The following is a 14,124-nucleotide window of genomic DNA, read 5'->3' as shown; positions in this document are numbered from 1 at the left end:
CTTATCTTTGTAAATATGTTTCAAATAAAAAAATAATAGCAATTTACAGAAAGGTAAACTAATAAGTACTAAATGAACTTATTTAAATCTAAAGTTTTTAAACTTTATATACCAGCATTGAAGCCAACAAGCAAGTGGTTGTGTGGTTCAGCGATCGCCCACCCGATGCGTGAGTAGAAGGTCGCGAGATCGAGTCCGGTGGTACACACTTTTATTGATAAAATTTTATCTATATTTTAGGTTTAACTAGTCAGCATCTTAAATTATTCTTTAACTTTACTATGTACAAAAGTATTTCGTTTTCAAAACAATAATTCCGTAACAGAAGGTATTTACAAATATCAACGAATAGAATAAACTTAATTCAAAAAACATAAATTGAATAGAATAGTTCTAATTTCATTAAAAACAAACACAAAGAACTAAAATATGGTTAGAAAAGTTGTTAAAAAAGTTATGCTTTGGTGTTAATTTTTCTGTGTTGACTTAAATGATTTGAAGAAACTTTCACCTTACCTCTAACCGATTTTCTAATTTCCACGCCAATGCAAAATGGGATCAAAAAAAAAGCGACCTTGGAGTTTTAAGCTGATTTATTTTAAATGTGGCTACACACAAACAGATTGTGAACATGTTGAAACGACTCAAATGAAGTTTTGTTGTGGAATTTTTGATTTTATGTTATTTTTATGACTTTTTGTAAGTTTTCCAGTTTTTTTTTCGAAAAATGAGCAATGATACCAAAAAGCTTTCTTTGAATATGTTAAGAAAAAAAAATTACTGACCAACGGTAAGGGTTGCGATTAGATTAATAGTAAAACTGACTGTGCAATAGTGTGTTAACAAGTGAACTGTCTTTGAAAGGTATAAAAATCATCAAAAATTGTTTAATGTTGTATTTATACACTACTTTTTGATACAGCTTCAAATTAACTCCATTGTGCTTATTCCAATAAAATATTTTGGGTTCGAGTTTCATTGATAGTTGCCAAAAGATCGATTATGAAAATAATTTTGTTATGTATACTCGAAAATGTAATAGCATCCAAGTGGAATCATGGCGGAGAGGTCACCACCGGTGCCTTCCAATCTAGAGACCCGAGTTCGAGTCCGCACTGCAAATCTTTTTAACTAACAAAATTTCGTTGACTTTTTTAATCTTATTTTTTTAGTTTAACTATTTTCAATAACTAAGAATTTTTACTTTAATTAGCATCTATGTTACAGCTCCTTAAAGGTAGGTTGCTTTTCTTCATTTCTATTTTTTTTGTGAATTATTTTCTTGTTTTATAGTTAGTATATATAATGCTGATACTATTTATCTTTTTAACTAATAATATTAAATAATGTAACAAAGTTAATTTCATAAATATATATTAAAAACGAATAACTGAATTAACAGCTAAGGCGGTAAAAATTAACAATAAATCACAAGAGTATAAAAAAAAAGATCTGATAAAAGTGACACTGAAAAAGAGGGGGATCACAAGTCTGAAGTCTGAAATTAATTTGTAGAAGTTATTCAGAGAAGCTTGAGAAGAGCTGATTAATGTAGTACAACTGTACAGACAATAACACAATTATTGCAATTAGAAAAACGACTTGTAACACATTTGCAATGGTTGCGCACCTTTGCGTTCTTTCGCCTTTTGCGTCATCATGAAGTTTATCAAAATAGTCAAAGCGCTTTACAATTTTATCAAAACGGTTTTGACTATCAGCTGCAATATGATCAAGCGAATCGAAGCGACTTTCATACGTTTTGTGGTTACCGTCTACTTGCTGCTCGAGTCCTTCCAACAGCGTGTGATCTGACTGCTGGTTTCTTATGACCCTGCTTAATGTGGAGTTTACACGATTGAAATCGAGCATAAGCAAGTTGAAATTACTGGTGTTAGGTTCTTTTTGAAGGTAACTTCCGAAAAATCTCGATACAGGTGGATCATAACTGCGTGTAGGACCAAAAACGTTTGAAGTACTATTTTTTCTAGAAGCAGTTAAATCAGTACTAGCCAAGTACTTTGTAAGAGCGATATTTGTCGTAGAAGGTGCTTGGTTGGTCTTATAAGGTCTCTATTTGTATTTTATTAAAAAACGTGCTTTAAGCAGTTTTAATTAATCTCGTTTGTAATTTAACTTAAATTTCAAGTATATTTTGTGATACTCGATTATGGGGAAACTCATAGTTCGTTTAACTTAAGGTCTAAATTAAACTTTATATTTATAATGAACAGTATAATTTTATTAAAAAACGTGCTTTAAGCAGTTTTAATTAATATCGTTTGTCATTTAACTTAAGTTTCAAGTATATTTTGTGAAACTCAATTATGGGGTAACTCATAGTTCGTTTAACTTGAGGTCTAAATGAAACTTTATATTTATAATGAACAGTATAATTTTATTAAAAAACGTGCTTTAAGCAGTTTTAATTAATATCGTTTGTAATTTAACTTAAATTTCAAGTATATTTTGTGATACTCGATTATGGGGTAACTCATAGTTCGTTTAACTTAAGGTCTAAATTAAACTTTATATTTATAATGAACAGTATAATTTTATTAAAAAACGTGCTTTAAGCAGTTTTAATTAACATCGTTTGTCATTTAACTTAAGTTTCAAGTATATTTTGTGAAACTCAATTATGGGGTAACTCATAGTTCGTTTAACTTGAGGTCTAAATGAAACTTTATATTTATAATGAACAGTATAATTTTATTAAAAAACGTGCTTTAAGCAGTTTTAATTAATCTCGTTTGTAATTTAACTTAAATTTCAAGTATATTTTGTGATACTCGATTATGGGGTAACTCATAGTTCGTTTAACTTAAGGTCTAAATTAAACTTTATATTTATAATGAACAGTATAATTTTATTAAAAAACGTGCTTTAAGCAGTTTTAATTAATATCGTTTGTCATTTAACTTAAGTTTCAAGTATATTTTGTGAAACTCAATTATGGGGTAACTCATAGTTCGTTTAACTTGAGGTCTAAATGAAACTTTATATTTATAATGAACAGTATAATTTTATTAAAAAACGTGCTTTAAGCAGTTTTAATTAATCTCGTTTGTAATTTAACTTAAATTTCAAGTATATTTTGTGATACTCGATTATGGGGTAACTCATAGTTCGTTTAACTTAAGGTCTAAATTAAACTTTATATTTATAATGAACAGTATAATTTTATTAAAAAACGTGCTTTAAGCAGTTTTAATTAATATCGTTTGTAATTTAACTCAAATTTCAAGTATATTTTCTGATACTCGATTATGGGGTAACTCATAGTTCGTTTAACTTTAGGTCTAAATTAAACTTTATATTTATAATGAACAGTATAATTTTATTAAAAAACGTGCTTTAAGCAGTTTTAATTAATATCGTTTGTAGTTTAACTTAAATTTCAAGTATATTTTGTGATACTCGATTATGGGGTAACTCATAGTTCGTTTAATTTGAGGTCTAAATGAAACTTTATATTTATAACGAATAGTATATTTTTATTAAAAAACGTGCTTTAAGCAGTTTTAATTAATATCGTTTGTAATTTAATTTAAATTTCAAGTATATTTTGTGATACTCGGTTATGGGGTAACTCATAGTTCGTTTAACTTGAGGTCTAAATGAAACTTTATATTTTTAATGAATAATATATTTTTATTAAAAAACGTGCTTTAAGCAGTTTTAATTAATATCGTTTGTCATTTAACTTAAATTTCAAGTATATTTTGTGATACTCAATTATGGGGTAACTCATAGTTCGTTTAACTTAAGGTCTAAATTAAACTTTATATTTATAATGAACAGTATAATTTTATTAAAAAACGTGCTTTAAGCAGTTTTAATTAATATCGTTTGTAATTTAACTTAAATTTCAATGCCATTATACGTCTTACTAAAGAAATATTTGTTATTCTATTTTAAACTATACAGATATTTATTAATATTCAAATGTTAATGATTAAATAATATGTAGTTTATTTACATTTTTGTTAAACAGGTATTACTACCACCAGTGGAAAAATGATTTTTACATGAAGCCTGACATCAAATTGTGCGACCTTGGCTCTGTGTACTGGGAGGAAGAATTCAACTTTGACGTCATAACAACACTTCAGTACCGCGCTCCTGACGTCATAATGGGCCACAAGGTTGTTTAAGTAGATTACTCAGTAAGTAAACTACTTTACTTAAACAAGCAACTTAGTATAAGTAAATATCTTTAAAAGAGTAAGCCATTATCTTCAAAAGAAGTATATTCTTATAAACCAAGTACTTGTATGTTTTGCCTTGTAATTAAACTTATAAATTTAACATTAGTTTTATTTAAACAGATCGGGTATCCATTCGATGTTTGGTCGATCGGCTGCACTTTGTTCGAACTTTTCACAGGAGAAACGCTTTTCAAGGTGGATACTGTTCAGGAACTTTTCAGGATGATCCACTTGATGATTGGTCCATTTACTCAACATGAAATTAAGAGGATAAACTTGAAATTGTCCGAAGGTGATAAAAAGAAGACCGTTGTGCAAAAGCTGTCAAAGGATGAGAAAAATGTAGATTTTTTGAAAGAGCCAGAGTTTGTATACATAAAAGGCGAAGTTAAGAAGATGGAGTCTTATTTTGATAAGAACGACGCTGGAGAAAAGGATTTGTTTGAATTGATTGTTCGCATGCTAAATCCGGATCCAGTAACAAGAGTGAAACTGGAAGAACTTATTTAAATAATTATTAGTTATTTTATCTGATCTAAATTTTTAAAGCTGTTAAAAAAGTAGAATGTTTAAATTTTTTATTACTTCAAAAATAACCTCAATAAAAATAGTAATTCATTTGCATTTTTTTTTTCAATATCTTAACACCACTATTTCTTTTGCACTTTGAATTCCTAAAATTTTTATCATTTACTTATATATAAAACCTTGACATAATAATAATAAGAACAATAAAGTTAGTTGTAATATTTTACGGTAAACTTCAATTTTTTAACTAATAAAACAGATGGTTTGTAGTAACTAATTAAGACTTTTAAAAAAGTCATAACTTTTGCTGATATTGTAATAAAGTTCAAGTTATTCAAAAATTAATTGAAGGGTCTGAACTGACAAACAGTATAAAATCATATTTAAAAAAAAGTATCCTAGTTATTTCCTTTTTATGATACTTGTCAAAAAGGATTGAAACATAAATTGTCTATTAAAAAAATCTTTTTATAAAAATATTGTTAACTTAACAGAATGTTAAAAATAAAGTTAAACTTATTTTATAAATAAATAGTTTTTAACAGCTAGTAGCATTATAATATTGTTAATCTATTTCAATAAACTATCTTTAATAAAAAACAACTCTATAACAAACTAAAAAAATTAACTCAGTAGTTTGTTTATATTACGAGAATAAATGTCAAAACTTTAATTATAAGAAATTGCATCATCATACCCGATACATACTATTTGTGAACCTGATAAACAAACGTCAACTCACATAAAGGTTTTCAAAAGAGTTTAGTTCAAAACACGTCAACAGTCCGAATTCACAGCATTATTGAATTAGTATAATGTCATATTAGTCAGAAACATATTAAAAAATATACTTTTCAATAGTTATCATTTATTTTTTTATTTGCTTTTAATATGAAAAGGTTCATTGTATTGTTAGCTTTTAAAGCTTATCAGTTAATAAAACACCTTTTGCTAACATGTTTTATTATTCACTCAAAAATAAATAATAAGTTCTTTATGATATATTATCATATAATAATAAATATTTTGAACTAAGTTTAGTAATGTTTTATAATCTGAAAGAAGTAATACAAAATCTATCTCGTATTACTTCAGATTCTGTGCCGTAATAAATTTTTCCGAAAACTTTATGACCGCTGTTAAATTGTTTATTTCTTGCGTATTTTTCATTAACATCAATTCTTAAATGTTTTCTCTTAATTTACGTAATGAAACAATATTAGACAATTTATTAATACTCTTCAACAAAAATATAAATTATATGTATAATGTAATAGCTAGCGTACAAAAGTTTTAAACCTCAGCAGTGCACTAGTTTTATATTCACAACACCCAATAAAGTAGAAGACTTGCTCTAAAGAATTTTTATTTAAGATATTCTATTTCAAAAAAAGCAAACATAAAAAACTGCAAATTTCTAACATCATATTGGTAGAGTTAACGTTAAGGTCTGTATTCAAAATTACTTGTAATTAGTTACGTATTAAATACGTACTTAAGCGAAAACCAGCTGTACTTGTTTAACTTTTAAACAAGCTTTATACTATTGTTTTCAGTACAAATTACTTAGTTCAATAATTCATGTAAGATACAAAACACTTGTATTTAAAACACGCATTCTGCTTTAGCACCTGTCAAACCAAACTGTACATAATAGAGGTAATATAACTGCCCAGAAAAATATAACCCTGCTAAGTTTACTTAAATTATTAAAAATACTTAAAAATAAAGTAAATTGCTATATTAAATAAAGTAACTTTCGATTGTTTTATACTTGAAATTATTTTATAACTACATAAAAGTTTTTCAAAAATCTACGGTAGAGGTTGGCAGCCCTTTATAAATAAGTTTAAAGTCTTCACAAATATACTTGATGTTATTTCATTTTAATTTATATGTAGTTTTTCTCAATGTTATTTCAAGAAAGGCCTAATCATTTAAAGTCAATAGTGCTGATTTCTAGACATTTTGTAAACAAAGTGGTAAAGACTTATTTTGTCACTTAAAAATTGAAAATTAATTGATGATAAAATTAAAATTTTAACAACTGATTGTCAATACAAACAATCAATATAACATTTAATTTTCGCTAGACTTGTTTATATCTACTTCGCACTACAACATATTTTTATAATTGATTTTTTTTTATTCAATCATGCATCACTTTGCATTAGACAACATTCTAACAGTTGCTGTATTTGAAACCTCCCATCGAATAGGTGCAGGTCTCGAGGCAAGACTTCCAGCTTTCCTAGTGTCAGGTGTGCTATGATGACAACATTATTCGGTTTAACTGTCAATACTAGACCTGTTTAAATAAATATAATAAGTATATGTGTTTCAGCTTTAAGATAAAAAAAATATTTGTATTTATTATTCATAGTACGAAAAAAACGTATTGTATTTTTTTACTACTATTTTTATATACACAGTAACCGTAAAGTTGATTAAAAAGTTTAAGTTATTATAATAACAACATTCACTAATTCTAAAACACAGAAAAGTATAACAAAAGTTCAAAATAATTTTATAAAAATATAACTTTGAAGCTACTTATATAATTAACTTAAAACTATAACGAGGTAAAATCCATATTAGCTTGAACATTATCTAAAACTTTAGCTGAACAAGTACATAATAATAATCGCTGAAAGTTTACATTAGCGTTTATTGTTACCTGTATGAACCATATGCTTTCCATTGATAAATTTAACATGGTTACCAACATTAAATTGTTTCCTGACCTCGTTGCGCTTAAAATTCCAGAGACTCCTCGGACAAAAACAAATCTTATTTCAGTTTTCAACTAGTTAGCTTAGTTTACAATTACTATATATAAAACTTATTGTTTGATAAAGTTAATGAACTTAAAATTTTCTCTTAACTTATGAAAGTTTGACGAAATATACTTTATTTTAATATTTTTTTGAGTTTACAAGCTAATGTTGGCTAACCTTAAACTCTAGGTGACTTTGCAGCATTGTGACGTCAATTTTAGTGATTTTTCAAGTCAAACAAGACAATTCTCCTTTACCAACTCTCACCAAGTCTCCTGGGCAAGTAGATCAACTTCGTCAACTGGCTGTGACACTGTATTTAAAACGGATAAATGGTTTTTAAAATAAAATTTGTTTTCATTTTTTATTTACAGTTTTGTTTAACGAAATTGTGTACACTATAGAGTTAAAAAATAATTGGAAAACAAACAGATAGTTAAAGATGGTTTTGATAGATTAGCATTAAAACTTTGTTTATATAGCATTCGACAGCGTTAGTTTTTGAGTTGATTCAAACTTAAAATTTTAAAATCCTTCTAAGACTATAAACCACAATAAATTTATGTTTTTATTAAAGTTAATTTAATAATTTAGGGTTAAGTACGGGTGTTGAAGTAGCTGATTTTCGGTCTGTTTGCTGTTATCAGCAGTTAAATTAATAAATGTATTAGCAAAAGAATATTAGTCTTTATTATCATTCAATATATGTAGATAGAGCTATCAAAACTAACTTCTTATATAGTTAGAAATCATTGAAATAATATTAACTCTTTTAGATTAAAAAGTTATTCTTAATTGTAAAGCAAAAGGGTATTCTTACATACTTTATACAACTTTAATACGTAATTAAAGGTAGAATAATCTGTTTATTAAGTATATATTTTGAATTTTATAAAAACTTAAGCTAAGTTGTAAAAATGATTAAAGTTGTAATATTTATTATTGATTGAAGTTTATAAAGTAGCTTTGAAAATAGACAGGTTATAAATTAAAAAATCGCTTCCAAAAAATATGTATATTTTAGATACTTATAACAATAGGAAATATATTTAGAAAATCTTAAGTCTATGATCAGTAAAAAGTAAGTCAACCGTTTTACTATTATGAATATTTTTATATACAGTAGTAAAGATAGTACATTATAGCGTTAGTTACATAGTGTTGGTTGTATTTGTATATGCTAAAACTTATAATACAAATAGTTTTTTATATAGAAAATACTTTTTGCTTTTCATGGTGACATTTTTAATTATTTCTTAAACAAGAACAGGTAACTTTTGTCCAGGGTACATTTTGCGTAATTAGTCACTTTTTCACAGCATCTTTGAAAAGAGTGTTTCATTATACCCAAAGTTATTGATAGATTTTACTGAGAATAAAGTAAAAAAAAAGTAATAGTTGTAATTATTTATAAGTGTAATTAAACTCTAAAAACTACTTTCTATGGAAGATTTATTGTAATTTCGATGAAGTGTTTGGAACTGTGAAAAAAAAAATATAAAATTAAAATAAGGAAAGTATAAACTTTAGAAGGTTAGTATTTTAAAGTATTAATCTTGTATTAGCAAATCAAATGTATAAACAACAAAATGTTTTTGCAATGAAATAAATTGCTTACAAGCTTTAAACAACAGATAGTATTTCTATTACAAAATTTATTAATTTATTAATGAAATTGCTGAAGCAACAATTTTATTAAAATGATTATTTTAAAACTTTTATGATCAACAAAATGTTACAAGATAGAAATGAAATAAAACAAATTTAGAATTTTTAAAAACTTGGACTTTATTACAATATCAGCAAAAATCATGACTTATATCGAAAGTCATAACTTGTTACAACTAAACACCTGGTTTATTAGTTGACAATTTGAAGTTTACCGCAAAATACTTCAACTCACTAAATTGTACTTATTATTATCACTTAAATGTTTTATATCTAAGTATAAATTAAAAAATTATAAGATGTTTAATTGAAAATAAATCGTACTGTTATGATATTGAAAAATAAAACATACAAGTTAGTTTTTTTTTAAAGTAGTTTTTAAACTAATAAAAATTCTAAACATTCTACTATTTTACCATATTTAATATCTAAAATAGATTAATTAATTAACAATTGTTTAGACAATGTCTTACAGTTTTATTCTTGTTACTGGATCCGTATTTAGCATGCGAAATCAATTCCAACAATTTCTTTTCTCCACTGTTGTTCTTATCAAAATAAGACTCCATTTTCTTAACTTCGCCTTTTATGTATACAAACTCTGGCTCTTTCAAAAAATCTACATTTTCTCGTCCTTTGACAACAGACTAACCCTCTTCTTTTTATCATCTTCGGTCAATTTCAAGTTAATCCTTTGAACTTCTTGTTCAGTAAAAGGATCAATCATCAAGTGGATCATCCTGAAAAGTTCCTGAACAGTATCCACCTTGAAAAGCGTTTCTCCTGTGAAAATTTCGAACAAAGTGCAACCGATCGACCAAACGTCGCATGGATACCCGATCTGTTGAAATAAAATTTATGTTAAGTGTGTAAAGTATAGTTTAATTACAAGGCAAAATATACAAGTACTTTGTTTTTAAAATTATAATTCTTTTTAAGATAATGGTTTACTCTGTTAAAGATATTTAGTTATAATTATTTCCCTATTAAAATAAAGTGGTTTACTTACTTAGTAATATACTCAAACAACCTTGTGATCCATTATGACGTCAGGAGCGTGGTACTGAAATGTTGTTATGACGTCATAGTCGAATTCTTCCTCAAAGTAAACAGAGCCAAGGTCGCACAATATGATGTCAGGCTTCATGTAAAAATCATTTTTCGACTTTTCGTAGTAATATCTGTTTAATAAAAACATAAATTAGTCACATATCTTTTAATTAATAATATTTAATTATTAATAAATAACTGTATAATGTATAAAAGAAAAAGAAATATTTTTTAGTAAGACGTATAATTGCAAAAAAAAAATAAGTTGTTATCTGTGTTATACAAAGGTAATTTTAATAGTAAAAAAACTGCATAAAACAATTAACCTGTTTAGTAAACTATTTGCTGTCTTGATATCGGTATGCAACATTTTATTTTTGTGAAGAAAATTAGTTGCTTCAATCAGCTGTTTAGCCATGATTTGTACATCTTGCAATTTAAACGGTTGATTATGCATTCTTATTGCTACTTCTGTATTAGGTCCGTAGACTTGGTAAACGAGGAAAGCTAAACTGTCTTCCTTAAACCATTCAAGTAATTCAATCAAGTAGTTACACTTTCCATCAGCGTCTTTCAGACTCTTTAAAGCATCCAACTCGTCTTTTGCATGTTTTGGATTCATTGCCTTGATAGCAATGTATTGATTTGTTGTGATATTAAGGCACTTATATACAGTTCCAAAAGTTCCCTTTCCAAGTTTGCTGAGAACATTGTATTGGGATCCCAGATAGTTTCCAATTAAATTGTTTTTATTTACTTGACTTGATTTAGACATCTTTTTTTTATGTAAAGTTCTAATTTTTTATTATTATGTTACACCCACTTCATACAAGCTAATAAGTATTTTTGAAAAGTTTTAAGTTATAATATAGCCAATGTTTAGTAGTGAAAATTAATAACTGTTGGTAATAAAAAATTCCATAATTACTGCAACTTATTAGAATTTAATTTACTTGTTATAAAATAACGAAGTGTTGTAGCATTGCTGTGTATAACAGTTATACGTAGTACTAAAAAGTATTTCAATTAAGTTATATTACAGATTTTATGCTAAAAATTTGTTTTTGACTAACGAAAGTAATAAAATTAAAACAATAGGCTGTCTTAAAATGTTTTTTTTTTTTTGACATGCTTGTTAACATACTTTGGCATTTAGTTGCTTACAAGATACAACTGCAGATACATTTTCAAGCTTCCTTAGATAATGCTACAAATAAATTTGTTCCACACTTAACATTCATTAGCCTCTAAAACTTTTTTCTCATATAATTTGTTGGCATAAAATATAGAAATATACTGATATACAATAGTCGTTTTTAATTTTTTTTTTAAATATGTTTCCTGAAAGCGTTTAAAGCCTTTGATTTAATCACTTTTTTCTTTTCAAAACTTGTTAATTACAAAAGCCGTACTTGAAAGTAAAAAAGTTTTCAAATCAATTACAAAATGAAGCTAGATAATGTTTCTTTTTACAATAGCATTATGTATTTTTGTAGACAAATTTATAGTAGTCATTAAACAGAAAAAAAAAGATAATTATGTTTAATAACAAGAGTTAAAAAGGAATTTCAAATTTTGTTAAAAAAATAATTGTCAATGAAACCTAAGAAAACACTGTAATAAAAACTAAACACAACATTTTTACGAGTGTTAATGTCAAAGTATGTAGTAGTAAAATGTTTAATTGGTTACGCTATTAGTATTTAATACGCACAGCTTGATTTATCATAAAACTTTTAAAAAAAACAAATACTTAGTTAGTTTTATTCATTTAAAAAAAGTTTGGTTAACTTTAGAAAATCCTAAAAAAGTATAATTGACAGAGTAGTTTAAAAATTTTCAAATTAATTTTAATTCTTTTGCCATTTTATCATGTAGTGAATAAATAATTTAATTTGAACTAAGCAATATAAGGTAATGCAATTATTTTTAAGTTTGTTCAAATATGGTTGAAGAATAAAACTTTTGTTCTTCCTATCTATATCATAATTATACAATGATTGTATAACTAAGAAATTTGTTTAAATATTTAGAATAAATTGGTTGTTTAATTTTTGTTAAAAACGAGTAGTATGTCTATAACAAATGAGAAAACGAATAAAAATTTATTGTGTTAGTAAAAAGTAAAAAAAAAAATATAAAATTATACTGTATTACTTGGATTAGATATATTTGCATAAAAGTAGTTATGTATTTAACATATAAAAATTAAGCTATTGTCTTTACAGAAGTAATAAAAGACAACAGTTTTGCATTTTATGATGTGTTTCAACTTGTAGTTATTATTAACTTATACATTAAACTTAAATTATAGTTCACAATATCTGTAAGATCCGTAATAACTATAAAAGTACTATAAAAGTAAATATAATAATAGTATTACAAAAAAATTCCTATTCATTTTCACTAAAACTTTAAACTAACAAAACTTTTCGTAGTTTAAACTAAGTAATATTAATTGTTAATATAATTAACTAGGTTTTCTGCCAACAATAATAACTAATGATGTCCAAAATAATCGTTTGAAGAAATTTAAAATTTATTAGTTTTTAATAGCGATGATTACTACTCATAGAATAAGTGATGCATAAAATATTTACATAACTTCATAATATATTGTTAAATAAAGTTTAAATTAACAAAAAAAAGAATATAAAACAAGTTATGTTATAACTTGATATAAACAAAGTCTAAAATTTAATAACCTTTAGTTAGGGTTTAAACGAATTATTTTAATTTAAAAAGAATAATTTATACCAATTATTTTATTTATTTATATGAAAATCCCCAGCTAAACACAAGTGATAAAGTAAGTACAACATTGTAGGCACATTAAGCAATAGTATTAAAAAACCGATTATACAAACAACTTTAATTTATAAATTCGCTGTATTCAGTATTTTCACCAAAAAAAAATACAGGCATGTTTTTTCCATACATTCTATTATCATTTAATTAATTCAATTCATTTTTGTACTAAAATATTTATTTTTAATTTTTTTAATCAAGATTAAATCAAAAAATAAGCTAAAAAAATTATCACAGACTAACAGTATTTTTTTTTCTAATACAAAAATTTTTCAAAGTTATATTAACTTTGACTAACAATAAATTATATATACTACCTTGAAGTCGGCAAACTTCAACTCAAAGAAGCGTTTATGGTTAGACTGGTTTTTATTAATTAAAAAAACAGCTAACGCAGTAGGAGCAAGATAAAAACTGTTTTCTGTTTACAAAAATTTCAACTTATTATCTTTTTGCCTGTGTGTAAATTGCTTCCGTTTTTGAGTTTTAATTCATTACACACTTTACGTAATTTTTAACTTTGAAATAAAATTGTTTAAACATGTTGTTGTAGAGGTTATTAAATTGTAATTAATCGTTGTACGTAAAAGATTTCTAATTATAAACTGGTTCCATTGCTGCTTTACGAAACAGAACTAAGTTTTAAAGGCATAAGTTCGGTTTAAATTTAAAAAAAATTACAAACTAGTTTAAATGTTAAGAATATTTTCTGGTTTAGTTTAAGTTTAGCTAAAACTTTAGTTTCTTTATCAGCGGTGGTTTTAATAATTTAATGAAAAATTTAGTTTTATTTTCTAATATTTATGAGCATCTTTAAAGTTTTTAAGTTAAGTTTAGAAAAGTAATAACAGAATTACATTAATGGTATTAATGGTCTTTTAAATAAAAAATATACTGCTAAGTTGTATTTTTAATCAATGATTAAGTTATTTTGAATTGTATTATGTAATCAGTTGTAAGACAGTTAAAAGCTGTAGATATCACCAGTAGACATAAATACTAGCATAAATCAAAAATAAAATACTCAATTTAAATAAAGGTGTTTATTATTACAATACTGAAAATACTGACATCTTAATTAT

At 25.5% G+C, this 14,124-nt stretch overlaps 2 protein-coding genes across 2 annotated transcripts; one reads left to right on the top strand and one right to left on the bottom strand.

Moving 5' to 3' along the window:
• The first annotated feature begins 4,031 nt into the window (after positions 1-4,031).
• Positions 4,032-4,721, top strand: LOC145832978 (dual specificity protein kinase CLK4-like). The gene is made up of 2 exons (XM_082940182.1): positions 4,032-4,148; positions 4,332-4,721. Exons 1-2 carry the CDS (start codon positions 4,032-4,034, stop codon positions 4,719-4,721), a joined length of 507 nt encoding a protein of 168 aa, XP_082796308.1.
• A 2,171-nt stretch (positions 4,722-6,892) lies between these two features.
• On the bottom strand, positions 6,893-11,009 carry LOC145832977 (dual specificity protein kinase CLK1-like). The gene is made up of 5 exons (XM_082940181.1): positions 10,561-11,009; positions 10,215-10,365; positions 9,837-10,025; positions 7,778-7,829; positions 6,893-7,047 (listed from the first exon to the last, which is right to left on the bottom strand). The coding sequence occupies exons 1-5, from the start codon at positions 11,007-11,009 to the stop codon at positions 6,893-6,895; spliced, it is 996 nt and encodes a 331-aa protein (XP_082796307.1).
• Between the last annotated feature and the right edge of the window lie 3,115 nt (positions 11,010-14,124).

This window comes from Thalia democratica, chromosome 4, assembly GCF_965202585.1.
Source record: "Thalia democratica chromosome 4, ktThaDemo2.hap1.1, whole genome shotgun sequence".
In the NCBI taxonomy this organism is placed as follows: domain Eukaryota; kingdom Metazoa; phylum Chordata; class Thaliacea; order Salpida; family Salpidae; genus Thalia; species Thalia democratica.
Note: the sequence above shows the minus strand (reverse complement) of the source record. Positions and strands in the feature narration are given on the sequence as shown.

What these genes read in the sequence shown, in the direction of transcription:
- LOC145832977 (XM_082940181.1), bottom strand. Translation starts at nt 11,009, where the DNA reads ATGTCTAAATCAAGTCAAGTAAATAAAAACAATTTAATTGGAAACTAT. An exon ending in ACGTCATAATGGATCACAAG is followed by an intron (nt 10,026 to 10,214) that starts GTTGTTTGAGTA and finishes TTATTTCAACAG; the next exon opens with ATCGGGTATCCATGCGACGT. An exon ending in AAGATGATAAAAAGAAGAGG is followed by an intron (nt 7,830 to 9,836) that starts GTTAGTCTGTTG and finishes TTTTAAATACAG; the next exon opens with TGTCACAGCCAGTTGACGAA.
- LOC145832978 (XM_082940182.1), top strand. Translation starts at nt 4,032, where the DNA reads ATGAAGCCTGACATCAAATTGTGCGACCTTGGCTCTGTGTACTGGGAG. An exon ending in ACGTCATAATGGGCCACAAG is followed by an intron (nt 4,149 to 4,331) that starts GTTGTTTAAGTA and finishes TTATTTAAACAG; the next exon opens with ATCGGGTATCCATTCGATGT.